This window comes from Tenrec ecaudatus, chromosome 3 (assembly GCF_050624435.1).
Source record: "Tenrec ecaudatus isolate mTenEca1 chromosome 3, mTenEca1.hap1, whole genome shotgun sequence".
Classification (NCBI taxonomy): domain Eukaryota; kingdom Metazoa; phylum Chordata; class Mammalia; order Afrosoricida; family Tenrecidae; genus Tenrec; species Tenrec ecaudatus.
The window spans coordinates 180,486,923-180,509,582 of record NC_134532.1 but is presented as its reverse complement, the minus strand read 5'-3'; the positions used below and the strand labels follow the sequence as shown (position 1 = coordinate 180,509,582).

General features: G+C 46.0%; 1 protein-coding gene across 1 annotated transcript in view; it reads left to right on the top strand.

Annotated features, from left to right (window-relative positions):
* Positions 1-4,341: 4,341 nt before the first annotated feature.
* Positions 4,342-22,660, top strand: part of LIMCH1 (LIM and calponin homology domains 1) — a 113,440-nt gene continuing 95,121 nt past the window's right edge. Inside the window, exons 1-4 of the mRNA XM_075544385.1 lie at positions 4,342-4,443; positions 10,483-10,513; positions 12,639-12,749; positions 19,437-19,632. Of these exons, the coding sequence (XP_075400500.1) occupies positions 12,741-12,749; positions 19,437-19,632 (205 nt within the window). The 5' untranslated portion in view covers positions 4,342-4,443; positions 10,483-10,513; positions 12,639-12,740. The remainder of the gene's footprint in view (positions 4,444-10,482; positions 10,514-12,638; positions 12,750-19,436; positions 19,633-22,660) is intronic.

Here is a 22,660-nt window from a genome sequence, read left to right as displayed (position 1 = left end):
AAGCCCCTGCCAGTTGTCTTTACGTTGACTTGACTCATGGCCGCCCCAAATATTTCAACATAAAATTGCGCTCCAAAGGGTTTTCAATGGTCAGTGTTTCTGAAGTCAATCTCCAGGTCTTTCTGTCAAGATGCTTCTGGGTGGACTTGAACCTCCAGCCTTTACCTTCACAGGCAAGTGACTTAACTGTTTGTACCCACCTGGAGCTCCACTTTGGTGATAAGTCATTATTTCATCAGCTAAAATGACAGTACCGTGAAGATACGAGATTCTGTAGTTTTGTTCACTGGGCATACCTAGGGCATTTTGGACATAGCTGAAAAGGTATTTTGAGGATTGAAATATGCCTGACCCAAGTCATGGTATTTTCAATCATCTCATATGCATGTGAAAGTTGGACACAATAAGTCAGATGGACAAAGAATCGAAGCATTTGACTGATGGATCTGGGGAAGACTAGTGAAAGGGCCATGGACTGCCCAGAGAGGAAAGAAGCCAATCTGTCTGGGGAGAAGTACAGCCAGATGCTCCTGGGAAGCACGCATGGTGAAACTTATGGTGAAACTTTGTCTCGTGTGCTTTGGCCATATCATCGGAGAGAACAGCCCCTGGGAAAACACCTCCTGCCCATGAAGCGGAGAGCAGCGAAGACCTTCGACAAGATGGAGCGACACAGGGCTGGAACCCTGGGTTCCAACATTGGAATAATGGCGAGGCTGGCGCAGGACTGGGTGGTGGTGCGTCCAGTTGTGTGCTGTGCTCAAGCCATTCCCAAACGGAGGTTGGAAAGGGAGGTGGCTGCAAGGACCTCAGATGAGGAGGCCTCGGGGAGGTTGCCAGCTCAGGGCTCTGGTTGGGTCTGCAGGGACTCTTTTCCTTCACAGAGAAGTTCCACAAATGAACAAAGTGGGAAACCACTGGCCATGGACAAGGAAAGTTTAATGCATAGTTACATAAACAGCTGTGTAAATCCATATATTAATATTAGCCCAGCACAAAATAGACTCCTGTAGGAACTGCATGTTCCAGCTCTGCGTTGAATTAAGAAGACTCGTGTTATAGTACTTTACAGTTCACCAGGAACTCTCCGCTGACAGATCCAGAGCATTTACCTCAGTTTCTTTACCATGGTTGTCGCCACCCTCAGCGGGGTTTTGGTTGCTACCCACCGCCCTCTCTCCAGGCCTCCAGGGGGCTTTTTGTTTCCTGAAATTGTTTTTGCCTCTGCAGTCACAACCTGACAGAACAGAATATGGTCTGTCTGAACCATTAAACAAACAAACAAACCTTTCCCCCAAATTTTAGTTTGGGGGGAATGTTCAAATGTACAGAAAAATAAAAGAATCTGGCTACCTCATCGGGAGCCCACAGCCAAGCGCGAGCCAACGCCTGCTTTTGTAAATAAAACTAATTGGAATGCAGACACCTTTATTTATTTACCTGGCTACAAAGGCAGACGTGAGCCATTTCAACAGAAACCACCATATGGCCCACAAAGCCTAAAATATTGACTGTCTAGCCCTTGATGGAAAAGCCTAGTCCACCGCGCTCGAGAGTCACAAATTGTGACTATTTTGCCATGCTTGCTGTATCACTTTTTCTCTCTCCAAAGATTGGCAGATGCGTGTTTGTACATGTACACACGCACGCACGCGTGCACGCGCGCACACACACACTTTTCCCTTTTCACCATTTGAAAGCTACAGACATTGTTATACCTAAAATAATTCATCTGTACTCTTTAAAATAGAAGTAAAGGCATTTGCTTCTAGTACTTCAATCACAGTTATGGAAATTAGCTATCTCATTAATATCTCATCCTTATCTCTAGTCTATATTTAACTCCAACCTTTATAGCTTTTTTTCCCCTCCTCCTTTTTGGAATCAAAATCTAACCAAAGTTCACAAATTGCATTTGGTTGTCATGTCTCTTTTTGGAGAAGCCTTTGCAAATTTTTCTCCCCTAAAGCGTTAGCAAGTCTTAATGGGGTTTATCTCCACTTAAGGGCTAAACAGAATAGTCATTGTAGTACAACTACCATCTCCTCCTTCTCCCCTGAGATCGTGACACTGTTGCAATTGCTTGGCTTCTGAAGTTAAAACACTAAATGTGGGTTTTGCTTGGAACTGTAAATGTGGACAAACTTCAGAGTGAAGAGCATGGCAGATGGGGCTTTACAGGCTGCAGTTTATGTGATTCAAGGCACGGTCCTGCCCGCTTGCTCCGGTCGCAGCCCTGGTTAGTACTTGGCTGGGTGGCTCTTCCTTCTGGCTTTCCTCCTGGGTGGGGCCTGGCTCCCGTCCAGTCCAGCATCATTAGGTTGCAGCAGGAAGCTGGAAGGAGACCAGCAGTCATTTAAATCTTCCAGCCCAAATTGTTCAACCTGGCTGGCAACACCGTGCTTTTGTGTTTGCTGTCTATGTGCTGAAGGTAGCCTGGCATTCACTGGGGTGTGTGTGTGTGTGTGTGTGTGTGTGTGTCCCGAGTACAGCTAGGAAGAGCAGCTCCTTGTTTTCCTGGTGACACGTGATCATTCTGCACCTTCCTGTGGCCAGTGGATTCCTAGAGAGTACCAGGACCCATCCTTTTCTCTCCACTGGGCAAGACGCCCTGGGAGCCTCCAGGCCAATCAGAAGGAGACCAGGTATCTTTGAAAGACACACCTGTACAGGCCCTCTCTTTGGTTTAGCATCACCTTTGAAACAGGAAAAGACTTTATTTACTATACCTCCAAATGTGGAATTGTAAGAAGACAGGAGCACACTCTGCTTTGAAGATAGTGTCTTCTAGACCATAGCCAGTAGTGCCTTTGAGAGTCAACAAATCCAATAGCGAGAGAGAGAGAGAGAGAGAGAGAGAGAGAGAGAGAGAGAGAGAGAGAGAGAGAGAGAGAAGAGATGTGGAAGAAGGTACAAGGAAGGAATACAAGAGAAGAAACTCATGGAGAAAGAGAAAACATTTTAATTAAATAATTATAATAGAAATGACAATAAGTCAAAATAAGCAATCTCTTGGAACTCTGGCGATATAGGGAAAGGAAATAGTTACTTTTCATACTTGGCTTTTGTCCCATCTGGAAGTGCCTCGTTTCTTTCTTCCGTGTGGGTTGAGTTCGTTGGGAGGCAGACTGAGTTGCTTTGGGTCTGGGTGTGCTGTACAGCCTCTCTGCGCTTCATCGGTCCATCTTCCAGACAGGGACACCCACGGAGTCTGCTTCAGATGGTGGTTTTGAGAATGAAAGAGACCATCCACGTGCACGCTTAGAACAGATCCTCACATGTAAATCCTCAACAGGTGCTACCACGCACTGCCAGCAAGCCCATTCTAAGTCAGAGGGAGCCTGTGTGATGGAGAAGAACGGCCCCTCACAGGGTCTGAGCGTGCACATCGTTGTGGGAGCAGACAGCCTAATCCCCGTTCTAGGGAGCGACAGAGCAGTTTGAACTGTCCACCTTGCGCATGGCCCTCAATGTCCCAAACAGATGACCACTCTAGTCGCGGTCCCTCCTAGAGCCCTTTGACCATTCTTCATAACTCACCAAAGGTGACAACTAGAGTCTACCCTGGCTGTCCATTGTACCTGCCCATTCAAAGTAAAAATGTACTTGCTGAAGAGATTGCCGCGCGGAGGAGGGTATTTTACACTGTATGTCCACCATCCCATGCCATGCCATGCCCCTCTTCTGGACATTTCTCGGCACCGAGGTCATTGTCTAGATCACAAAGAAGCATTATTCAGCAAAGCCTACTGATAAAGCATGTATTTGAGAAGACCAGCTAAAGAGAAACCAAAAACATGGCGAATGTGAAGTGTGGATAGCAAACTGACTTTCTTGATATCCATGTTGATTGAACTCAATGCTAGTCAATAAGACATGGACAGATAGCTTTGAAGCAACAGGTACTACTTGGCTTTTGTTGGCTCAAATAAAGGATGCTGAGTTAGACTTTTCCGCGGCATTTGACTTTCAATCTTATGCACGTGTCAAGGTAAAAGAGAAAAATGCATGTGGCAAGGCTGTGGACTTAGAAGTGTGAAAATGCCTGTGAACTGAAGCTTGCCCTACCGCGAAGTATCATTCAGTCTGCGGCAAGCTATGCTTGGGGCCTTCCTGATGGGTATCCTTCCAGGAAGTTTGACTGTGAGAGGAGAGGTGACAATATGTTGCCAGGGGCTCGAGACTGACACTCAGAGACTCTGTGCTACTGAGTGGAACTGCAGCACAGGAGCTTCTGGGCTTTGATCTTTACAGAAGAAGATAGTAAATGAGAGGGGCTGGATTTACAGAGACGGTCTAAGATCATGTAGACTTAGTTTTGTCTTCTTCCTTCCAGGACAATATCATCTTATTCTTGAGAGGCTGTAAAGAACTTGGTCTCAAAGAATCTCAACTTTTTGACCCAAGTGACCTCCAGGATACATCAAACAGAGTGGCCACCAAGTAAGTAATGCACAGCGTCTATGTAAGGGAAACACCTGTAGAGATGGACTTGCAGTTGGATGGTGGGGATGGTAAGTCTCAGGAGGCAGAGATTGAGTATGCCTAGTAAAATAAAACTATGAAAGTGAAAAACCAAGCTTCCTAACAAGACAGAATGACCTGCCTTCCATACAAAGCTTTCTGTCTAACCAAACATATTTTTTTTATAAATGAAAAGCAACACAAAACAAAAACCATGCTTATAGAGTTAAGATTTTAAAGCGATGGGGAGTAATGTTAAGTACTGTAAAGCTTCACAGAGGGTCCCAGAGAGATATGCACTGAATCTGTGTGTGGTAGACAAAGCCCTTTGATTGGCTCCAGTTGGGCTTTTGAATAGGCCCTTGGAAGACTGCAAACTAGGTAAACAAATCAGAACTCTGTTTATAATGCAAAGAAGGCAACAGATCCTGGCGACATCCCTCCTTCATTTACATTTGTAACAGTTTTCTCATACGTGTCACTGGTTGAGATCTTTGAAGATAGATCATTGGCCATTTGGCTATTGTGGCCGCTGGGGCCTTAATGAGCCACATTCCAGGGACCCCAGAATTCTTGGAGCAGAATGTCATTGTAAAAGAAAAGGCAGTGTAGTCTCTGTGAGGAAATTGTTTGTGACCAGAGTCATGAGAAGAAATGTCCTCAGGAAATAGCAGAGATCACATGGCTGTCATTGGAAGCCATTTAAAGGGCTTTAAATCATACTAACTTCATGTAAAATGTTTTCCACTTGAGCCTGTCTTTGGCATGCATGTGCCTAACAGCCAGTTCAGTCACATAAACAGGTCTTCAGATGAGCTGCTCTTCCTGTGATCCCCTTTGGTGTTGTAGCATGGGAAAATAGAAAAAGAGAGAGAAGCCAAAATTCAAAATCTGTTAGTTTTATGCTGTTTGCTGATCTAGAATTATTTAAACGGGAAAATAAAAGAAGCTAGGGGAAGGGTGGGAATAATTGGGAGAAAAATTGAAACCAAATATAATAAACTTTGGCGCTTATTTTGGATTTTATGATTCATGACTTGGAATAAGTCAGAGGCAGCCGTCATTGATTATCCAAAATCACTTTCCTTATTGTCAGTGTGCCATTCTTTAAATTTTCTCATGGAGAAATAAATAATTGGCTCGAAGTAAAAATAAGAGGATACAAGTGAGGCTGTGTAGACATCTGAGGACGGAAACCCCTATAAGCCAGGTGGCCTCATTTTAGTCGCGACAAACTCAGACTCACTGCCATTGAGTCCATTCTGACTCATAGTGACCTTCCAGCACAGAGTCGAGCTGCCCCTGTGGGTTTCTGGAAAGGTAACTCTTTCTCCTATGGAGTGGTTAGTGGTTTCAAATAGATCACCTTGCGGTTAGCAGCCCCACCCATAGCCCACTACCCACCTCCCCCCAGGGCACCCTTACCCACACTTGAGCTACACTTATTGCAGGACCTGAATGCAGCCTCTAGAAATCATAGGTCATTTGGAAAAGTCGTTTGGATTCTAGTTCATCTCACATCCGTCAGCTCACCTGGGTTGCAAATGACCAGAAATGATAGTAACCTTGTGACAAGGTGTGCAACTGATGCACACACATTGGTTGGTTGTGGGGGTGGGGGTTGACTCTGGCGAAGGCCGGCCAACTGCAGTGGTACTATTTCCAGAGCCGCTTTAAATTGCTATGTGGCTAAACCAGGAGAATTCTGAAATGCGCTGGTTTGAAAAATTCAGAAGCCAAGTCACCTTTGTTGTTTTACCTCCAATAAACTGGGCCTTTTCTTTTTCCTACCTGTAAATGTAGCCAGCGTCTTTTGGCACCGCGTGCCTCTCTCTCTCCACCCCCCTACGTGAAATTAGACAACGTGCTGTCTCAGAACTGATTCTTGCTCATGTTTTCTCAGTGCAGCTCTGGGAAGCTGGATCAACTCTTGGTTATGTAAAGAAGGCCACAGATGTGGAGCCATCCGGTCTTCACTGACTCTTGTAACTGTTAGATTCGCTGTCAGTGATCGAGTTCTTTTGAGTTGGATTCTGCCCATCTTGCTATTGTCGACTGTATTGACTCAGTGAGTCATGTTTGAGGCTAAGGAATTGGGGGTGGGGGTGGGGCAGGCACAAGGCCAAGACGTAGGAAGCAATCTTGGAAAAAAGGAGAGAAAGTGACGTAGGCTAAGAGCACACAGACATGGTCAATTCTCAAAGAGTGCACCCTCTTGCCCTTTTACTGTCCTCTTTATTTTTCTCGCTTCATCTTTCCTGTCTTTTCTTCTTTTATCCAGTTGTCCCCTTCTATCCTCAGGTTCACTTTTCTTCTCCCGAGTGCCTTTCGTTCAGATTTCCCCTTCACTTGCGCATCCTTATTTTCCCTAGGCAGTATTTTCCATCACCTTCACCTATGATCCTGATGGTTTGCATTCATTCACGGAACAAATATTTTCTAAACAGCTACTCTACTGCCCGCTCTGGTGGCATAGTGGGTAGATGTTGGGCTGGTAGCCATAGGGTTAGCAGTTCAAATGTAGCCAGTGTGCTCTGCAAGAGAAAGGTGAGGCTGTCTGCTCCCATAAAGATGTACAACTATGGATGCTCAAAGGAGCGTTCTATGCTGCCCTATAGGGTCTCTCTTAATTGGCGTCAACTCCGTGCCAGTGAGGTTTTTGGTTTTGTTTTTAGTTTGGGGCTGGGAACTGACTGTCCTGGGAACACTTGTGGCAGGCACAAATGTTATAGCAAAGCTCCATCTCCCCGGCCCTCTTGCCCCGATGGCAGCTAAGCAGCACAGCAGCAGAGATGGTGGATACGCCACTGGTGTCCAAGGACAGTGTCTTCTGTAAGTTCCCGGGGAAAAACCCACTGAGGAAATGGTGGTGCTTTTCAGAAACGGCCTATGAGAAATCGTCTTTGGTTAAACTTTCAATTGTAGGTCATTTGTACCCCTGTGAACCTAAGAGGGAACGCGAGATAGTGAGGAAACCTGCAAACGATTATGGACTGTGTAATTTCATGAGGTCTGGCTGTAATGGAGGCCAGACAATGCGACGGAAGCCCCTCCAGGACAGCAGGCCGCTAGGATCCTTCAGTGGATGCAAAGCAGTTGAATGAAAGAGTGGACGGGCTTTGGGTTGCTTCTGGAGCTGCCTCTGTAAAAATTTGGAACTATTTCCACGGGGTTGTGTGCTTTGTAGAAACAGTTCAACAAACACTTTGTGCACTCCAGCCGTGTGCCCAGCCTGATTTCCCGAAGCCGACCACAGTGTTCATCAATGACGTTTTGTCACCCAGTGCAGAAGAGCTGTGTGCTCCCCATTCTGAACTTGTTTTTTCATGACCCTTTTGAAATCTTTTCTACATTTTCGTTTTCATCACTAAATTTTTTTATAGATCAGAGCAGATATCTAACTACTACGGGCATCCCTTTTCTTCTACTAAAAGGGATGCCGTATAACAGTCTCTCGATCAGATCTCTGTTGGACCATTGCACCTTTCAAGGCAAGTCCTTGTTTGTATGTTGATTTCCTTTGTAAACAATAGGTAATCCCTGACTTATGATAGGGCTCCGCTCCTATGACTCCCTCCGACGCCAGTTCTGACCTCTTTCTTGTTTAGCTTTCATTTCACTACCTTACATCATCACTAGCTGAATAAACCCGATCTTATTGGTCAGCATCAGAATCCTAACAGTGAAGTTGGAGTTGCTAGTGGCTGTTAGTGGCAGTTCCATTACCCAGCGTTGTGGAGAGCTCACCATTGCCCACCTTGCTCTCCCTACGCCGGCACAGATGTCATTGTACACCAGTCCATCACCTGCTGGCTGGCAATGTTTTCAACAGTAAATCCTAATATTGAATGATAACATCATTTAGTAACATAACCTGACCTCAGGATGATACCATCAGGAAATTGCACACGGCAACACTGTACGTAGTAAGAATTAAGAACCACAAGCTGCACAGAACAAGCAAATGTGTGGGATTCCTTATAACTTGAATATGTCTTCAGTCGGGGACTACCTATACATGACTGTCTACTCCCTCCAAACTCAGTTGAGTTAAAATTGTTCAAAGTCCCTTGCTACATGTTTTGGGTCCAAAGATGCCGCAATGAAATTAGCATGGTCTAAGTACTTGAAATGAGGCCTTATGGTTCAGTGGTAGAGTTCTTGCCCTCCACGCATCTATCACTGTTGACTTGTGTGGTGTATGATACTGAATAAGTTTCAGCACAGCTTTCAGACTAAGACAGATGAGGAAGAAAGGCCTGAAGATCTCCTTCTGAAAATCTTATGGATCACAACTATTTGGTGCACAACTGATCACAGAGATGACACGGGGCTAGGCGGTGTTTACTCCCATTGTACAAGGGGTTATCATGGGTTGGGAGCCTATGTGTCAGCAACTAATAACACCACAAAGTACTTGAAGGGATTCTAAGTAGTTTATATCAAAGATTTATCCTCCCCCCCCCTCACTGAGATTGGTGTGGAAAATGCTTGTTGCTTGTAATTTTGACTTGTTGGCATGTTAAAGAAATCTTGGAGTAATTTTGAAGAAGTGTTATATTTCTCTGTGTGCCTTTTTAGAAGGGACTATTCAGTGGCTAAGGAGTGCGTCAGTGTCATGGTTCAAGCTGACCAGTCACTCGACAGGAGAAAGATGAGACGATCCATTCCTATGGAAAACCATAGGTGCAGTTCTACGCTGTCCTACAGGGTTGTTAGGAGTCAACATCTACTCAATTGCTATGTGTTTGATTGAGTGATTAAAGGAATAATGTTGCAAAGAGTGGGAATTCCAGAACCTTCATTGTGCTCACACAAACCAAGAGGCAGGCATTTGAACAAAACGGGGGGACACTGCATGGTTTAAAATGAGAAACGCTGTGCACCAGGGTTACACCTTGTTCCGTCTCTGTGCTTAGTGAATCGTTTGAGAAGCTGGAGTGTATGAAAAGAACAAGGCTCATTAACAACTTCCGATATGCTGATGACACAACTGGCTTGCTGAAAACAAGGAGGACCCCGGGGCACTTAATCGATAAAGATCGAAGACTTCTGGATAGATCTCAACTCAGGGTAAAGAAAACCAACATCCTTACAACCAGACCAGTAGGTAGCATCATGATACACAGAGAAAAGACTGAAGTTGTCAAGAATTTCATTTTACTTGGATCCCCAATCAACCCTTATGGAAGCAGCAAGTCAAGAAAAAATCCACAGATCAATTGTGTTGGGCCAATCTGCTGAGGGGGGGCGGAGGGGGTCTCTTTAAAGCGCTGAAGAGTGCGGATGCATATCCCTTTGAGGACAAAGATGTGCTGCCTGGGATTAGTCATGATCTTTTCAATCACTTCATCTGCATGGGAAAGCTGAGCAATGAGGACAGAAGGGCAGGAAGAACCAAAGCCTTAGGAATCGTGCTGTGGAAGAATATTGAAAGTACTATGGACTACCAGAGAGCAAACAAATCGGTCTTGGGAAAGGCACAGCCACAGTGTTCTGTATTGCTAATTCTCAACACAAATTTATGTCCAAAACCAAAAGAAATAAAAGTTTTGACAGTATTGATTCTTATCTATTTATTTTAAGTTCTATATAACTAAATAAGGTTGGAGAGATTTGTTCAAAAGGCTTGCAGGAAGATTTTGCAAATGTACTTTGTCAGTGGTCTACAAGTAAAGCAATCTCTTCAACACTTAAGCTCTGAGAGAACACAAGTATACAACTCTCAAGTTTAAGCAGAAGTCTGCAGTCTCCAGATGTTACAAAACATTTGTCTTTTCATGGGGCACTGTGGAACTTTAATCCCACATTGTCCTTTCTACCTGGTGTTTTCTAAATAATTTTCGTTTGGTCACTGAAATCACCAGTCATAGACCAAAAATAATAATATTAATAACACACTCCTGATTTTGTTAGATTTGTTAGCGTTGGGTCCATCTTCGAGGTGTTTGACATGCAGCCACGGTGACTAACCCCCAATTCTGATAATGTTTTCTTTTCCTTTTTCCCTCTAACTAGGAGCCTTGATTATGGCAGAAAGCTGAGAAATGTAAGTATTATCACTTAACTTTCCAACTTTGTCAAAAATTATTCTGACACTGATGTTTCAAATTTCACTATCAGGTCATAAATTCAATGCTTTGTTGGATAAAAGTCATTCAAACAAATGTGCCTCTCGTGGGATAATTAGTGACTATAATCGAAATAAAGGTAGTAGATTGGGGGTGGGGTATTTTCAGTTAAGCACTCAATCGAGAAATAAACGAATGGGAGCTGGTGCTGTTTATGATTTAGCTCCTTCAACAACGTGATGTGTTTCCACACAAGCATGAGTCCCTTTCCGTTATAGAAGTAGATAGAATTATTAAATTAAGCTGTTGGATAACTGTTTTAGGGGCCAGATCAACCTAATATGGATATTGTCGACTTTCATGAACCTATATTGTTAAGATTTTGTTTTCCTATAAATCTTTTTTTTTATGATTTTATAAATAGTTCTCCATATCAGTGGGTTTGGTTGGTTTGTTTATAGTTAGCTCTAGTTTTCAAAAGGCAAGTATGTTTCCGTTGTTTTACTTTAGATTACAATCAAAGGACATAATAAATAACTTTCTGCAAATCAAATCAGAAAATATGACTGTAACTTCTCTCCTCCTCATTATTTGCATTATGTCCAGGTTGCTATTCTTATGTTTGATTGACATTCTCTTTCTCTTTCTTACCTTCGCTCTCCTCCTCTGGAGAGCTTTTCATCATAAAATTTTAAATAAATCGGCAAACACACCATCTAAAAAATGGCGTAGTTCTGTCTTCACCCTCTCTTTATCCCTTTCAACCTGGCTACGTACTCTTGGTGCACGTGAATTGTTTTAAGGTCCTCATTTATATCCTGGCGTTTGGAAGCGCCTGCTCTCTGGAAATTTATTTATAAGCAAGCAGTTAAGAAAGACTTTTTGGATGTTTTGAAGAAAGCATGAGGTAAAAATTTCCCACAGAGGTAGGAAACCAAATCACATCATAGCATTGATGCACATAACCATATTTTGGGCCTGTTGCCATCTGGAATCATATAGACATATCATGTTGTCCAAAGTATTTGCTGGCTTAGCAAGTGGAGGGAAGTACAAGAGCTTCCCAGTCTCCTCGAAGCAATAAGACCGCATGTGAAAAGAAAATTAGAACCTGAGCTTCCACATAGACTTCAGACTCCTGGAATTCCGTTTTAAGGGACTCGTCTTGGGCTGACTTCTGCTGGGTTATATGGGAAAGTCGATGCAAAGAATATTACTTCTGTGAACCGTGTCTTTAGACAGAACAAAACGAGCTCAGACCATTGAAGACTCGTTCTTAACCATTGAGGATCATTTAACGGGATCTGTGCAAATGGCAAATCGTCCGTGAGAACGCAGTGGCGTGTCTTCCTCTCGGATCCGCCTGGAGTAGGAAGGGCCCGTGGCACAGCCAGCTCTCTGCAGGTGGCAGTCTCCCCTGTCTTGCTGTCTTCTGGTTTTAGTGAGCTCCAGTTGCCTCTGTCCCATGCTTCCATCTACTCATGAATCTTTTTATCAGTCCTCCGAGACTGTCGCCGTCAACCTTAGCAGGCCTTTTCTGTGCCAACAGAGAAGCTGCGGTCTCAGCCACCTAGCTCAAAAGGAACCGACCGTGTTCTCTTGCAAAGAATACACCGCCCTTCTGAGATGTTCTCCTGCCAATTTGGAAAACGCATCACATGAAAATAATCTGGAACGCCTTTGCTTTGCCTTCTTCCTCGATTGTGAACATGTTTTCACAACCCAGCGTCTTCCCAAAGTAGTCTTGTATGCGCACCGCTGCATCTTGTCTGTGTCGACTGAGAAGCCACTCGGTGAAGGACCCCAGAGGGAGCTCCCCACACTCAGTGACTCTGTGGTCAACACAGCAACACGCTGCCCGTGTGCATGCACCCCCTTCACAACCATTGTTTTGTTTGCCACCAGTGTTGTTGATGCACCATTGGGCTCTTTGGGAAATTACTTTACATGTAATGGATACCACGTGGAAGCTGGATTTTGTAAATCAGTTTTAAAGCTCTTTCCATTTGCTTTCCTGCTGATCATACATTGTTAATGCTTTAATTTCTAAGTAATTACCGAGAAAAATAATTCCTTTGTTCATAGCATGCTTTTGTTCCACAGGTGTTAGTGACCATTTACTGGCTGGGAAAGGCAGCAAACAGCTGTGCATCCTATGGTGGAACGACCCTGAACCTGAAGGAGTTCGAAGGCTTGTTGGCTCAGATGAGAAAGGTAAGTTGGAATTGCTTCTTTATCCCATGAGGTGTAGAAATGGTAGGGAAACAACACAATTGCTTGTTTTTAAGCTCACCATAGTACCACTAGCCTTGGTGGCATTGTTAGATAAACGTTAGACTGCTAACTGCAAGGTTGGTGGTTCAAAGCCACCAGTCTATCCTCTGGAGAAAGATGAGGCTACCTGCCCGCATAAAGATTAAAGCCCCAGGAAGCCCACACAGGGTTTCTATGGGTCAGAATCGACTTGATGGCCATGGATTTGGTTTGGGTTTGGCTAAACTCGTGATTGCTAATCGAAAAGCTGCCAGTTCAAACCCACTGAATAACTCCACGGAGGAAAAAAAAAAAAGAAGATAATCATTCTGCTTCCAAAGGATTGCAACCCCAAACACCCTGTGAGGCAATTCTATCCTCTTCCTGGGGTCAGTATGAGTCAAAATCTGCTCAAGGGCACCTACCAACGAAAGCAAGTTCCACTTGGTAGAACTGCACCCACCAAAGATGCCATGCCCTCGAAGAAGCCAACACTAGTCCTACTGCCGCCCATTGTCTCCTGCATCCCACGCCTACCCAATCGTGTACGCCTTCAAGAAATGCAGGTCCGAGCTTGATGCCATGTGAATTCCCAAGGAGAAAATTCAGTATATGGCTCTTTGTGCTAAAGAGCTCAGTGCTTGTGCTTTTGGGTGAACGATGCCTGAAGAACACGATGCGGTGTTACCCCGATGAAGACTAGCTCGTCCTAAAGGCCAGGATGCTCGCCCCTCCGAGGCGTGATGTGGGTGAGGGAAGGCCGGCGAGGTCCTGCCTGAGAAGGCACTCTGGAGAAACTCATGAACGAGAAACCTTCTTCTTCCCAGTGGCATTTTTTGTGAGCCTTTTATTGGAAACACCTGGGAATCTAGAAGTAGTTTTACAACTTACAAACCTTTTATTTATGCTGGTTTGGGGAGAGGTAGACGCTTTGTAAAGAAATATGGACCATTCTGTGTGTACCTGCTGTGTAGGACTTTTTAAATGATTAACTCATGCGAAGTGGTGATGTGTTTGTTAGGTACCATGAGTTAATTTTGACTCGAGGGGCCATCGGCTTTTCTAAGCTATGATCTTAGCAGGTCACCAAGTCTCTCCTTCAGAACCTTTCAGTTCCCAGTCAAGCACGTAGCCATGGAGCCAGGAGGACCCCACACCAGTGAGTAGTAAATAGCATAAGAAACTCTGACGGGGTACTGGGCTACCCGTTGGGCTGTTGACCGCAGGCCTGCCGTTGCTCTGAGCAAGGAAGATTAGGCTTTCTGTCCCTATGAAGAGTTACAGTCTTGGAATCCCATAGGAGAGGTACTACTCCGTCTTATAGGGCCACTAGGAGTTAAAATAGACGCAGTGGCCATGAATAGACAGGATCATCCCGCAGGCCCACCCACTAGCTGTAATAAATTGGTAAGGCGCACTTGTAATCGTTTGAGATGAACACAAGAATATTAACACAGCACAAATCTTATAGCACAAAAAGGTCATACATGTTCCCAATTATCCCTGTAGCCCTCTAGTTAAGTGTTTGGCTGCCAGGTGAAAGGCTGGCTACTTGAGGCCACCATCCCCCTGTGAGAAAGATGGGACAGTCTACTTCCAAAGAGAGTCACGGCCTTGGAACCCCCTGGGAAATGCTCGTCTGCCATGGAGTCAGAATGAACTCGGTGGCGGCGGGCAATGAGTGGCACCGTCTCCTTTCTCTACCACGTCGAACAAGCGAACCAGGGAGATTTCATTGAGAGATGCTCAGTTTTCGACCTTTGTGCTTTTACGACTGAAAGCAAGAATTTTCTCCAAATTTCCAAATAATTTTTTCTTTGTTTTCTCTCCGCAAATAAAAGTTAATCGCCCTTGTAGTTGGCATTTGACTAGAGCCATTCTGGCTCGTGTATTTATAAATGTACAGAGTCTCCACGTTGGTTGTAATCAAAATAAAATAACACACTCACACAATTAACCACAGCACAATTCTTTTTGGGCTGAAAGAAGGCAGATGGTACAGCCCTGCCCGCTGAAAGCCAAGGGGATATAAAGTGCTTCGTGACGAAAATCAAAGACTGTGCCCTTCCATCTGAGTTACAGCCCACTGTAAGGAAAGTGAAGGAAATGTTCTAAAATCGGTTCTATTGATGATTGTGCAACTGTTCTTGATGTGACTGAATTATGGAATTGAATGAGATGTGAATTATATGCACTGACACTATGAAAAGAAAACAAACCCCCCCCAACTAGACCAACAGATAAAATCTTGATAAACAGAGAAAGTATTGAAGTTGCCAAAGATTTTATTTTACTTAGATCCACAATGGAAATACATGGAAGCGGCCGTCAGGAAATGAAATACATATTTTATTTGGACAATCTGCTACAAAAGACCTCTTTAAAGTGTTAAAGAGAGAAGATGCCGCTTCGAGGATTAAGGTGCACCTGACCCAAGTTGTCGTGTTTTCAGTCATCTCATACGTATGCAAAGGGCGAACAGTGAATACGGAATTCCGCAGAAGACTCCAGATGTCTGATGACGGTGTTGGTGAATGTTGAAAATACCACGGACTACCAGAAGAACAAACATCCGTCTGGGAGGAAGTATTGCCAGAATGCTCTTTAGAAACGAAGATGAGATGACTTCATCTCATGTGCTTGGTGCGTGTGAACAGGAGAGAGTAGTCCCTGAGAAAGAATTTACGCTTTGCGAGTAGAAGGTCAGGAATGAATAAATGGAAGTCCCTTGGCCAGATGCATTTACACAGTGGCTGCAACGGTGAGCTTGCGCATAGGAACTCTTGTGAGAACCATGCAGGACTGGTCGGTGTTCCCTTCTGCGTCCATCAGGTGGCTGAGTCAGAACGACTAGAGAGCACTTTCTGTTACGGAGTTCTTGGGCAGCACAAACGGTCACTTGCTTGCCTCGTAACCAAGAAGTTGGTGGCTTGAGCCTACTCCGAGGTGGCTCTCCAAGAAAGACCTGGGATCGATCTCTATATCGAAACCCATATGGGTTTCTCCCCTAACGCTCAAGGGGATCCCAGGAATCAGCACAGATGCAACAGCTAGTGTTGGGTTGGTTTGAGTGCTTCCTATGTTGTTTTGTTGACTGTTTGTTCTTGTTTTTCCTAAGGCTTTGTATTGGTCTATATCTTTATTCTTCCTTTGAACTTTAGATGACCCAAAAAACAAAGCGTGTCCAATTTATGGAAGTACGTAAGTCCAGCTGGTGGCCACAGCTTTGTTTCTGACTCAATGACCAGCCTCCCACTGCACCTCCAAGTTCCCAGGGGCTCAGCCCGGCCAAGGCTGGTCGCTTGTGAGCTGGTTTTCCTTTTTTTCCTATTGGCCACATCCGTCGGCTTCCAGCTCTCGGACTTGACCCGAGATGGTGTTCCTGGCGCTCTGCGGTGGTGGACGCAGTGCGCTGCGCTTTGCTTTCCCGTGACGAGCGGTGAGAAAGCCACGGAGGCTCGGGAACATGTTGACTTTCCCTTTCCGCCTTTCCATTCTCCAGGGGGGTGTGGGGTAAGAGTCCGGAAGAAATTTGAGCCTTACAGTAGTTTCGTAAAATACGACGTTTCGTAATGGTGCGGCTAGCCGCTTGTCCTTGTGACCATTTGAACCGTGGCCAGTGGCCGGGCTCCCTGTCCACCCTCCCAGAGAGGAAATTGGCCCCGAGACCTTAAGATGCTCGTTATTGCTCAGTTGATCTTGAATTCTCGTAACCCTGTAGATGGGGACGTATAAACCGAGGAAGAAGTAAAGGTGTCTGCAAGGCTGTGTCTCTCACAGTCTTCCAGTGAATTTTCTGTGATTTTTATATGTTGCTATTTACATACATGAACGAATACATGATAGCCATTATGGCCATAGCTAACACTTTTTGAGCACCTGGAATACACCTGGTGGTGTAGCGGGTTACCAGCTGGGCTTCTAACCAGTGCATCAGCAGTTCAAGACCACCCGCTGCTATCTGCTCCCATAAAAACTTAAACAGGCTTACAACCCCACAGAGCAATTCTACTCCACCTATAGGTGGCTGTGAGTCGACATTGACTCGGTGGCAGTGAGTTTTGAGTGTGATGCCTCTGGTCGCACAGAGGAGCCATGATCGGAGCTGCTAACCACAAGTTAAGTGGTTCAAATCCACCAGTCACTTTGAGGGAGAAATACGAGGCTAGGTTCCTCCTTAAAGAGTTATAGTCTTGAAACTGCCAGCGAGGGGATTCTACTCTACCCTAGTAGGTTCCTACGAACTAGAATCTACTCGAAGGCAGTGGTTTGCAGGGTCGCTGTGAGTTGGAACGGACTCAGTTGGTTCGTTTTGACAAACTGTGCCTCAGGCATTCTTTTGAATGCTTTTTGTATACTGACACATAGAACCTTCCCAGAAACCTTGTGAGATAGGCACTACCACTGTCCCATCGTACAGGTGAGAAAACCGAGGTCTGAGAGATCAGATCTGAAGTCACACAGCTGGTAAGTGGTAAGCCTGGGATTAAAACTGAGTCAGCCTGACGTTGGGGATCATGTTTATAGCCAGTGCCCTGAACTGCTTCTCTCAGACGGTGGGTACAGTGTGGTGATGTAGGTACGACTGGCATTTAGCTGGGGGACGTCAGCAGGGTCAGCATCGCCACAGGCCCGGAGGCAGTAAGCGTCCAGTCCTAGAGGAGGTGTGGCAGCTGTCATAGCACTGAAGGTGATGAAACTTTTTCAAGTTTTGCCATTTGAGCGTTGAGTACAGAGTCGTGTGTCGCAGCCCTACATCTGCCGCCGCGTGACCTTTTGTCAAATTATGTCACCTCTCTGAGCCGCATATTTCCCACTACCATGTCATTGGGAGGAGGTGAGGAGGAAGTAATAGGACATAGCAAAAAAAAAAAAAAGAAATCAAATCAAGTATAGCCCCAGCCACATAGTGCTTCATACAAGGTGACCTCCATTCCTCAGCCATTGAGCCCAGTCTCAGCAGATAACCGGTCCAAGACAGTTACTTGCGTTTCCAAAGAAGTTAGAAATCAAAATCCAGTTTCGATCGACACTTTCAGGCAGTTCTTCTCTGTTAAGCTAGTGGATGGAGCCTGGCTTTTGTTCAAGTCCTGGTTAACTTTTGACCTTCGTTTCCGCCACTGCAATGTCTCCCTCTTGGGAGTCGTGGCAGCTGCATCCACTCCGGTGGCCATTTGGTTAGCTCAGCTCACCTCCTCTGCGTGAACGCTGTAGGGTGCAAACTCTCCTCTCACCTGCACCCCTGGGAAGTGTCTCAGGGGATCATAGAGGCTACCAAAGATGCTGCCTGGGAAAGTGTTTGCTCCACTGGGCTCCCTGGACAATGTAGACCAGTCTTTGAAAATTCCAACATGGCGCCAGGCTGGTTCAAGCCCAGGAGCCGTGGTGCGGGAGAAGAGGATGCTGGCAGCTCCCGTGAAGATGTACAGTCACAGAACCCCTCCGTAAGGTCACTCCCTGAGAGTCAGAAAAGACTGGCCAGCAGTGGGTTTGGGTGGGTAGCATGGAGCAGTCTCCCCCTTTCTGTCGGGAAGGTGGGAGAGAGAGTCCTGAGCATCCCTGGAAATGTGCACTGTGACTCTCCAGACTTTACAGATGTGGACATCCCCCTCGGCCAGTGCCATTCTGAATCCTGACTTGAAGCGACAATCTGGTGTTGGGGGGAGTGCAAAGGGGGGGGGTTGTTAAAGGGAGGTTTCTCTTTTGAGTGACCGGAGTTATTTTTTGTTGTCCTCAGTCCGGACGAGTGTAATTAATGCTAAGACACTGGTGGGAACAAGGCTTTGATTCTAATGAGCGGGTGAGCATGGCTTGGACTGACCTTTCTCCTGCTAGCGTTCCAGTGTTTTAGTATGTGCTGCTTGTGCTGGAAAGAATTTATAATCACAGGCTGTCAAAGGCGGCCATTGTTCTCAGGGCTCGGAGCATGTGGGTCAGCCACAGTGCTCCGGGCTCCCCCCGCGCCAGGAGCTGGCCGAGAGCAGCAAGCATGCCTGGATTCTTCTGAGGCAGCAGGAAAAAGCCTTCTGCATATTTTTCCTTGCCTTTTTTTTCCCCAAAAAAAGTTTTTGCCTCAGAAAGCCAGCTTCCTCTCAGAGCAGGAATTTCCCTTCAAGGTAGAAGGAGCTGGAAGCACGCTGCTCCAGGATTTTACGGAACTGATTCTGCTGCACCAACGAATGCTGCGTGCGTTTGCCAGCCGGCACAGACCGGGCCAGTTGCTCGGCTGACCCAGGGGCTCGAGTCCCAGGACAGACATGCAGCTATGGATTCCGAAAGGCGGGTCAAGGTTAAGGTTTCAGGTTTTACAGGGCTTATTTTATTTTATTCTTCGTTGACGTGTTCCTCTGTCATTGTATTTGCAGGCATACTGTGATCTTTTACTGTGAATTCCTTTGGGTTTGTTTTATGACTGTTCTTTGGTTTTGAAATCCTGGCGGGTGGGGGCCCTTGATGGTCCCCTTTTGGCAATGCTGAGTGTGGCTCGCTGGTGGGGGGTGTGATGGCTTGGCGAAGGTTGCCGATCGCTGGCCATGCTCATGAGCTATGCAGGAGGGGGGTAGAGGGGGGTGGACCAAGCACTTGATGATACTGCCCACCGGCACTTTGCAGTGATGCCTACCTTCCCTCCGTTTCCTTTTGCGCCAGGAGACGGAGGACACTGAGAGCCCTAAGCGTAGCATCCGAGACAGCGGCTACATCGACTGCTGGGACTCAGAGCGCAGCGACTCCCTCTCCCCGCCCCGGCACGGCAGAGATGACTCCTTCGACAGCCTGGACTCCTTTGGCTCCCGCTCCCGGCAGACACCTTCCCCAGATGTAGTCCTGCGGGGCAGCAGTGATGGTAGGTTGGCCCCACTCCGCTGTAGAACCCAGTGTTCCCCAAGGGCAACAATGTCACCAGCTTCGGGGCTGCCTCCGGTGAACCGGACGACCCCTTTGCCCACCTTGCTGGGACGTGGTAACTCTAGAAAGGAGCCGAAGAGACTTGTGCAAGTGTTGTTTTTCCTGGCCCTTAGAATTTGGGTTGGTTTTGCCAGCAGTTTGAACAGTGCTTCTGAGCGTATCTCCTCTTGGAAAATGGGTTGCGTCATTCTTCCCCCTGGTCTGGGTGAATCGAGACCCTGTGCAGACGATGAGCTCATCAGCTGTGCTCAAGTTTATATAGTCGGTATTGGGGAGGCTGCGGGTGGGGTTGGTGGAGATGCTGAAGTTTGTACCACACTGGGTAAGTGGAAAGGGATTGACTTCCAGCAACCTGGAGGCTCACTTTCTACACCCCACCAAGATTCTGACGCCCAGCAACCTGGCTCATCCTTACCCTAGCTGACGAGCTGACGAGAGCAATGCAGGTGGCCATTAAAGTAAGGTGTAGCACAGAGTTCTGACTGCCTGGGTTTACCCTGGGGCTGGGTTTGATTTCTATCCAGCTGCTTCAAGCTGGAGCCCTGGTGGGAGGCATCCTGGATTTTTTAGTTGGCTGCTTATTGTAAGATCAGCAGTTCAAACCCACCAGCAGCATCAAGGGCAGAAGAGAAGGCTTTCTACTCCCATAAAGATTCACCATCTCGGAAACCCATAGATACAGTAGTTGTACTGTATCCTATGGGGTCGCTAAGAGTTGGAATAGACTCCAGGGCAGTGAGCTCAGTTTGGGTTTGATTTTATATCACCTGTAAAGAATCATCATTTATCTTCACAAGAAATGTATGGTGATGATATAAATATAGTGCTTTAAAATTTTCTCCCCCAGAAGCTTACCCTACTTGCCTTGTTTCTACTTCTCGGCAGGGGAAATGACTTTTGCTCTGCAAGTATGAACTTGCAGGAACAATAATAAGTGGTGCAAAATGTCTAGGTCTTTCTTTTCCTGCCCCCCCCCCACCAACTGTTACTGTTGATACCAATATTTCTAGAGACTTAACAAAAATGGATCTTACCTAAATCACACTGCAACTGAGCTCACAAGTTGCTCACTGAGGCTCAACCATCTCTTCTAGCCAACAGACCCTTTCAGTGGATGCAGCCTGTGTACCCAGCTGCATCCACGGTTGAAGAGGGACTGAGCGCTTGAAGACGCAGTATCTCATTTGCTCCTGCCACAGAGCTATGCCAGCCTCCTCCTCCTTCTTCCTTTCCAGATGTGCCTTAAAACTCACAACCCCACAGGCCAGGGTAGGACCATCACTTTGGGTTTCTGAGGCTGTAAATATTTATGGGAGCAGAAAGCATCACCGTTCCACCCCCGCCCACCAACACCCTCCCCTGAGAAGCAGCTGGTGGTTTCGAACTGTTGACCTTGCAGTTAGCAGCCCAATGTGTAACCCATGATGCCACCAGGGATCTGTCCAAAGAATACATTGATTAATTAATTAATAGCATCTAGTCAGTGCAGTCTCATATCTACCCTACGGCACAGGGTAGAACAGTCCCTGTGTGTCTGAGAGTATAACTCCTTACGGGAGTAAAAAGCCCCATCTTTCATCCACGGAACGGCTGGGGCTTTCAAACTGCTGACCTGTGGTTAACAGCCCAACACGTGACCGTTACACAGCAGGGCACCTCCAGGGCTCCTTTGGGAGGCTGAATAGTCATCCCAACAGCTCTCAGTGGCACCGGTCACCACCAGTAAGTACAGTCAAGAAGTGGAGGCCGAGATGTATTTCACCCATACCTTCTTTCACGTTGTTTAAGACGTTGTTGTTGTTGTATCATTGTTCTGAATGACTGAACTAATGCTTTCTGCTGCCCGTCCACCTTCCCACAAGCAGATTAGCCTCCAGCAACCACATAGTATGTAACTCCTAAAAAATACCAAAGGCCATTGTAAGCTGCTTGAAAAACATTTCTAAAATTTCATGACATCTTAAATACCACCCACAGAATTAGAAGGCACAATGCCACATCCAAGATCCAACCGAGCTTTCACATAACCCAAAAGTCCATTGGATTTTACAAAATACTTTTTAACTAAGCTACAGTGAAACCTGTGAAAGCTGGAATTCAGTGGGACTCCCGGGTGGTGCTCTCAGGTAAGCGGTGGGCTGCTAATCGCAGGGTTGGCAGTTCAAACCTACCAACTGATCCAAGGGAGAAAGATGGAGTTATGTGCTCCCCCGAAAGATACACAACCTTAACAATTCTATCTAGGGTCACTGTGTGTTGGAATTGATGGATTTAGCTTGGGTTGGATTGGTAGAAAATATTTTGGGTTTTTTTCCCTGACAGGTGTCTGCCTTATATAGGTTCCTGCTTCTGTGGGTTTTACTGTATTCCTTTGTATTAATTTGGTTACTTAAAAAAAAAACATTTTTCTCTTCACTAGGCACCCAGGTGGCATAGTGGGTGGGCTACGTGTTGGGGTGCTATCGCATGGGTGAAAGATGAGGCTTTCAACTCCCATAAAGGGTGACAGTCTCAGAAACCCACACGGGCAGTTCTGCTCTGTCCTACAGGGTTGCGGGGAATTGGAATGGACTCGGGGCAGTGAGTTTGAGTTTTGTTCACTCTGGGTTGTGTTTCTGCTTTTTCCACCACTAGTAACAGGGGGCCTGTATTTTCTCTGTCGCCAGCCCTGTGGGGTCCAGAGTTTATAATGAGCCACCTCGTGAAGGAGTGTACGATGGTGATTAACCAATATTACTCTGATATGGATTGGAGGTGCAATGTTGTGTGCAGCAATTAAATTAATAAGAGGGTCTTTTGTAAGGGTTTCCTCCCTCGAAAGAGTAGCCTTCCATTGAATTCCCTGAAACACAAGCCAGGAAACCCCATCTTCCACAGCTCACCAATCAGCCCATACCTAAAGGCTCATGTTTTTGTAAACTAATCAAGACTTAATGAGCTTTTAAAAGAAGACAACTTATTTTTAT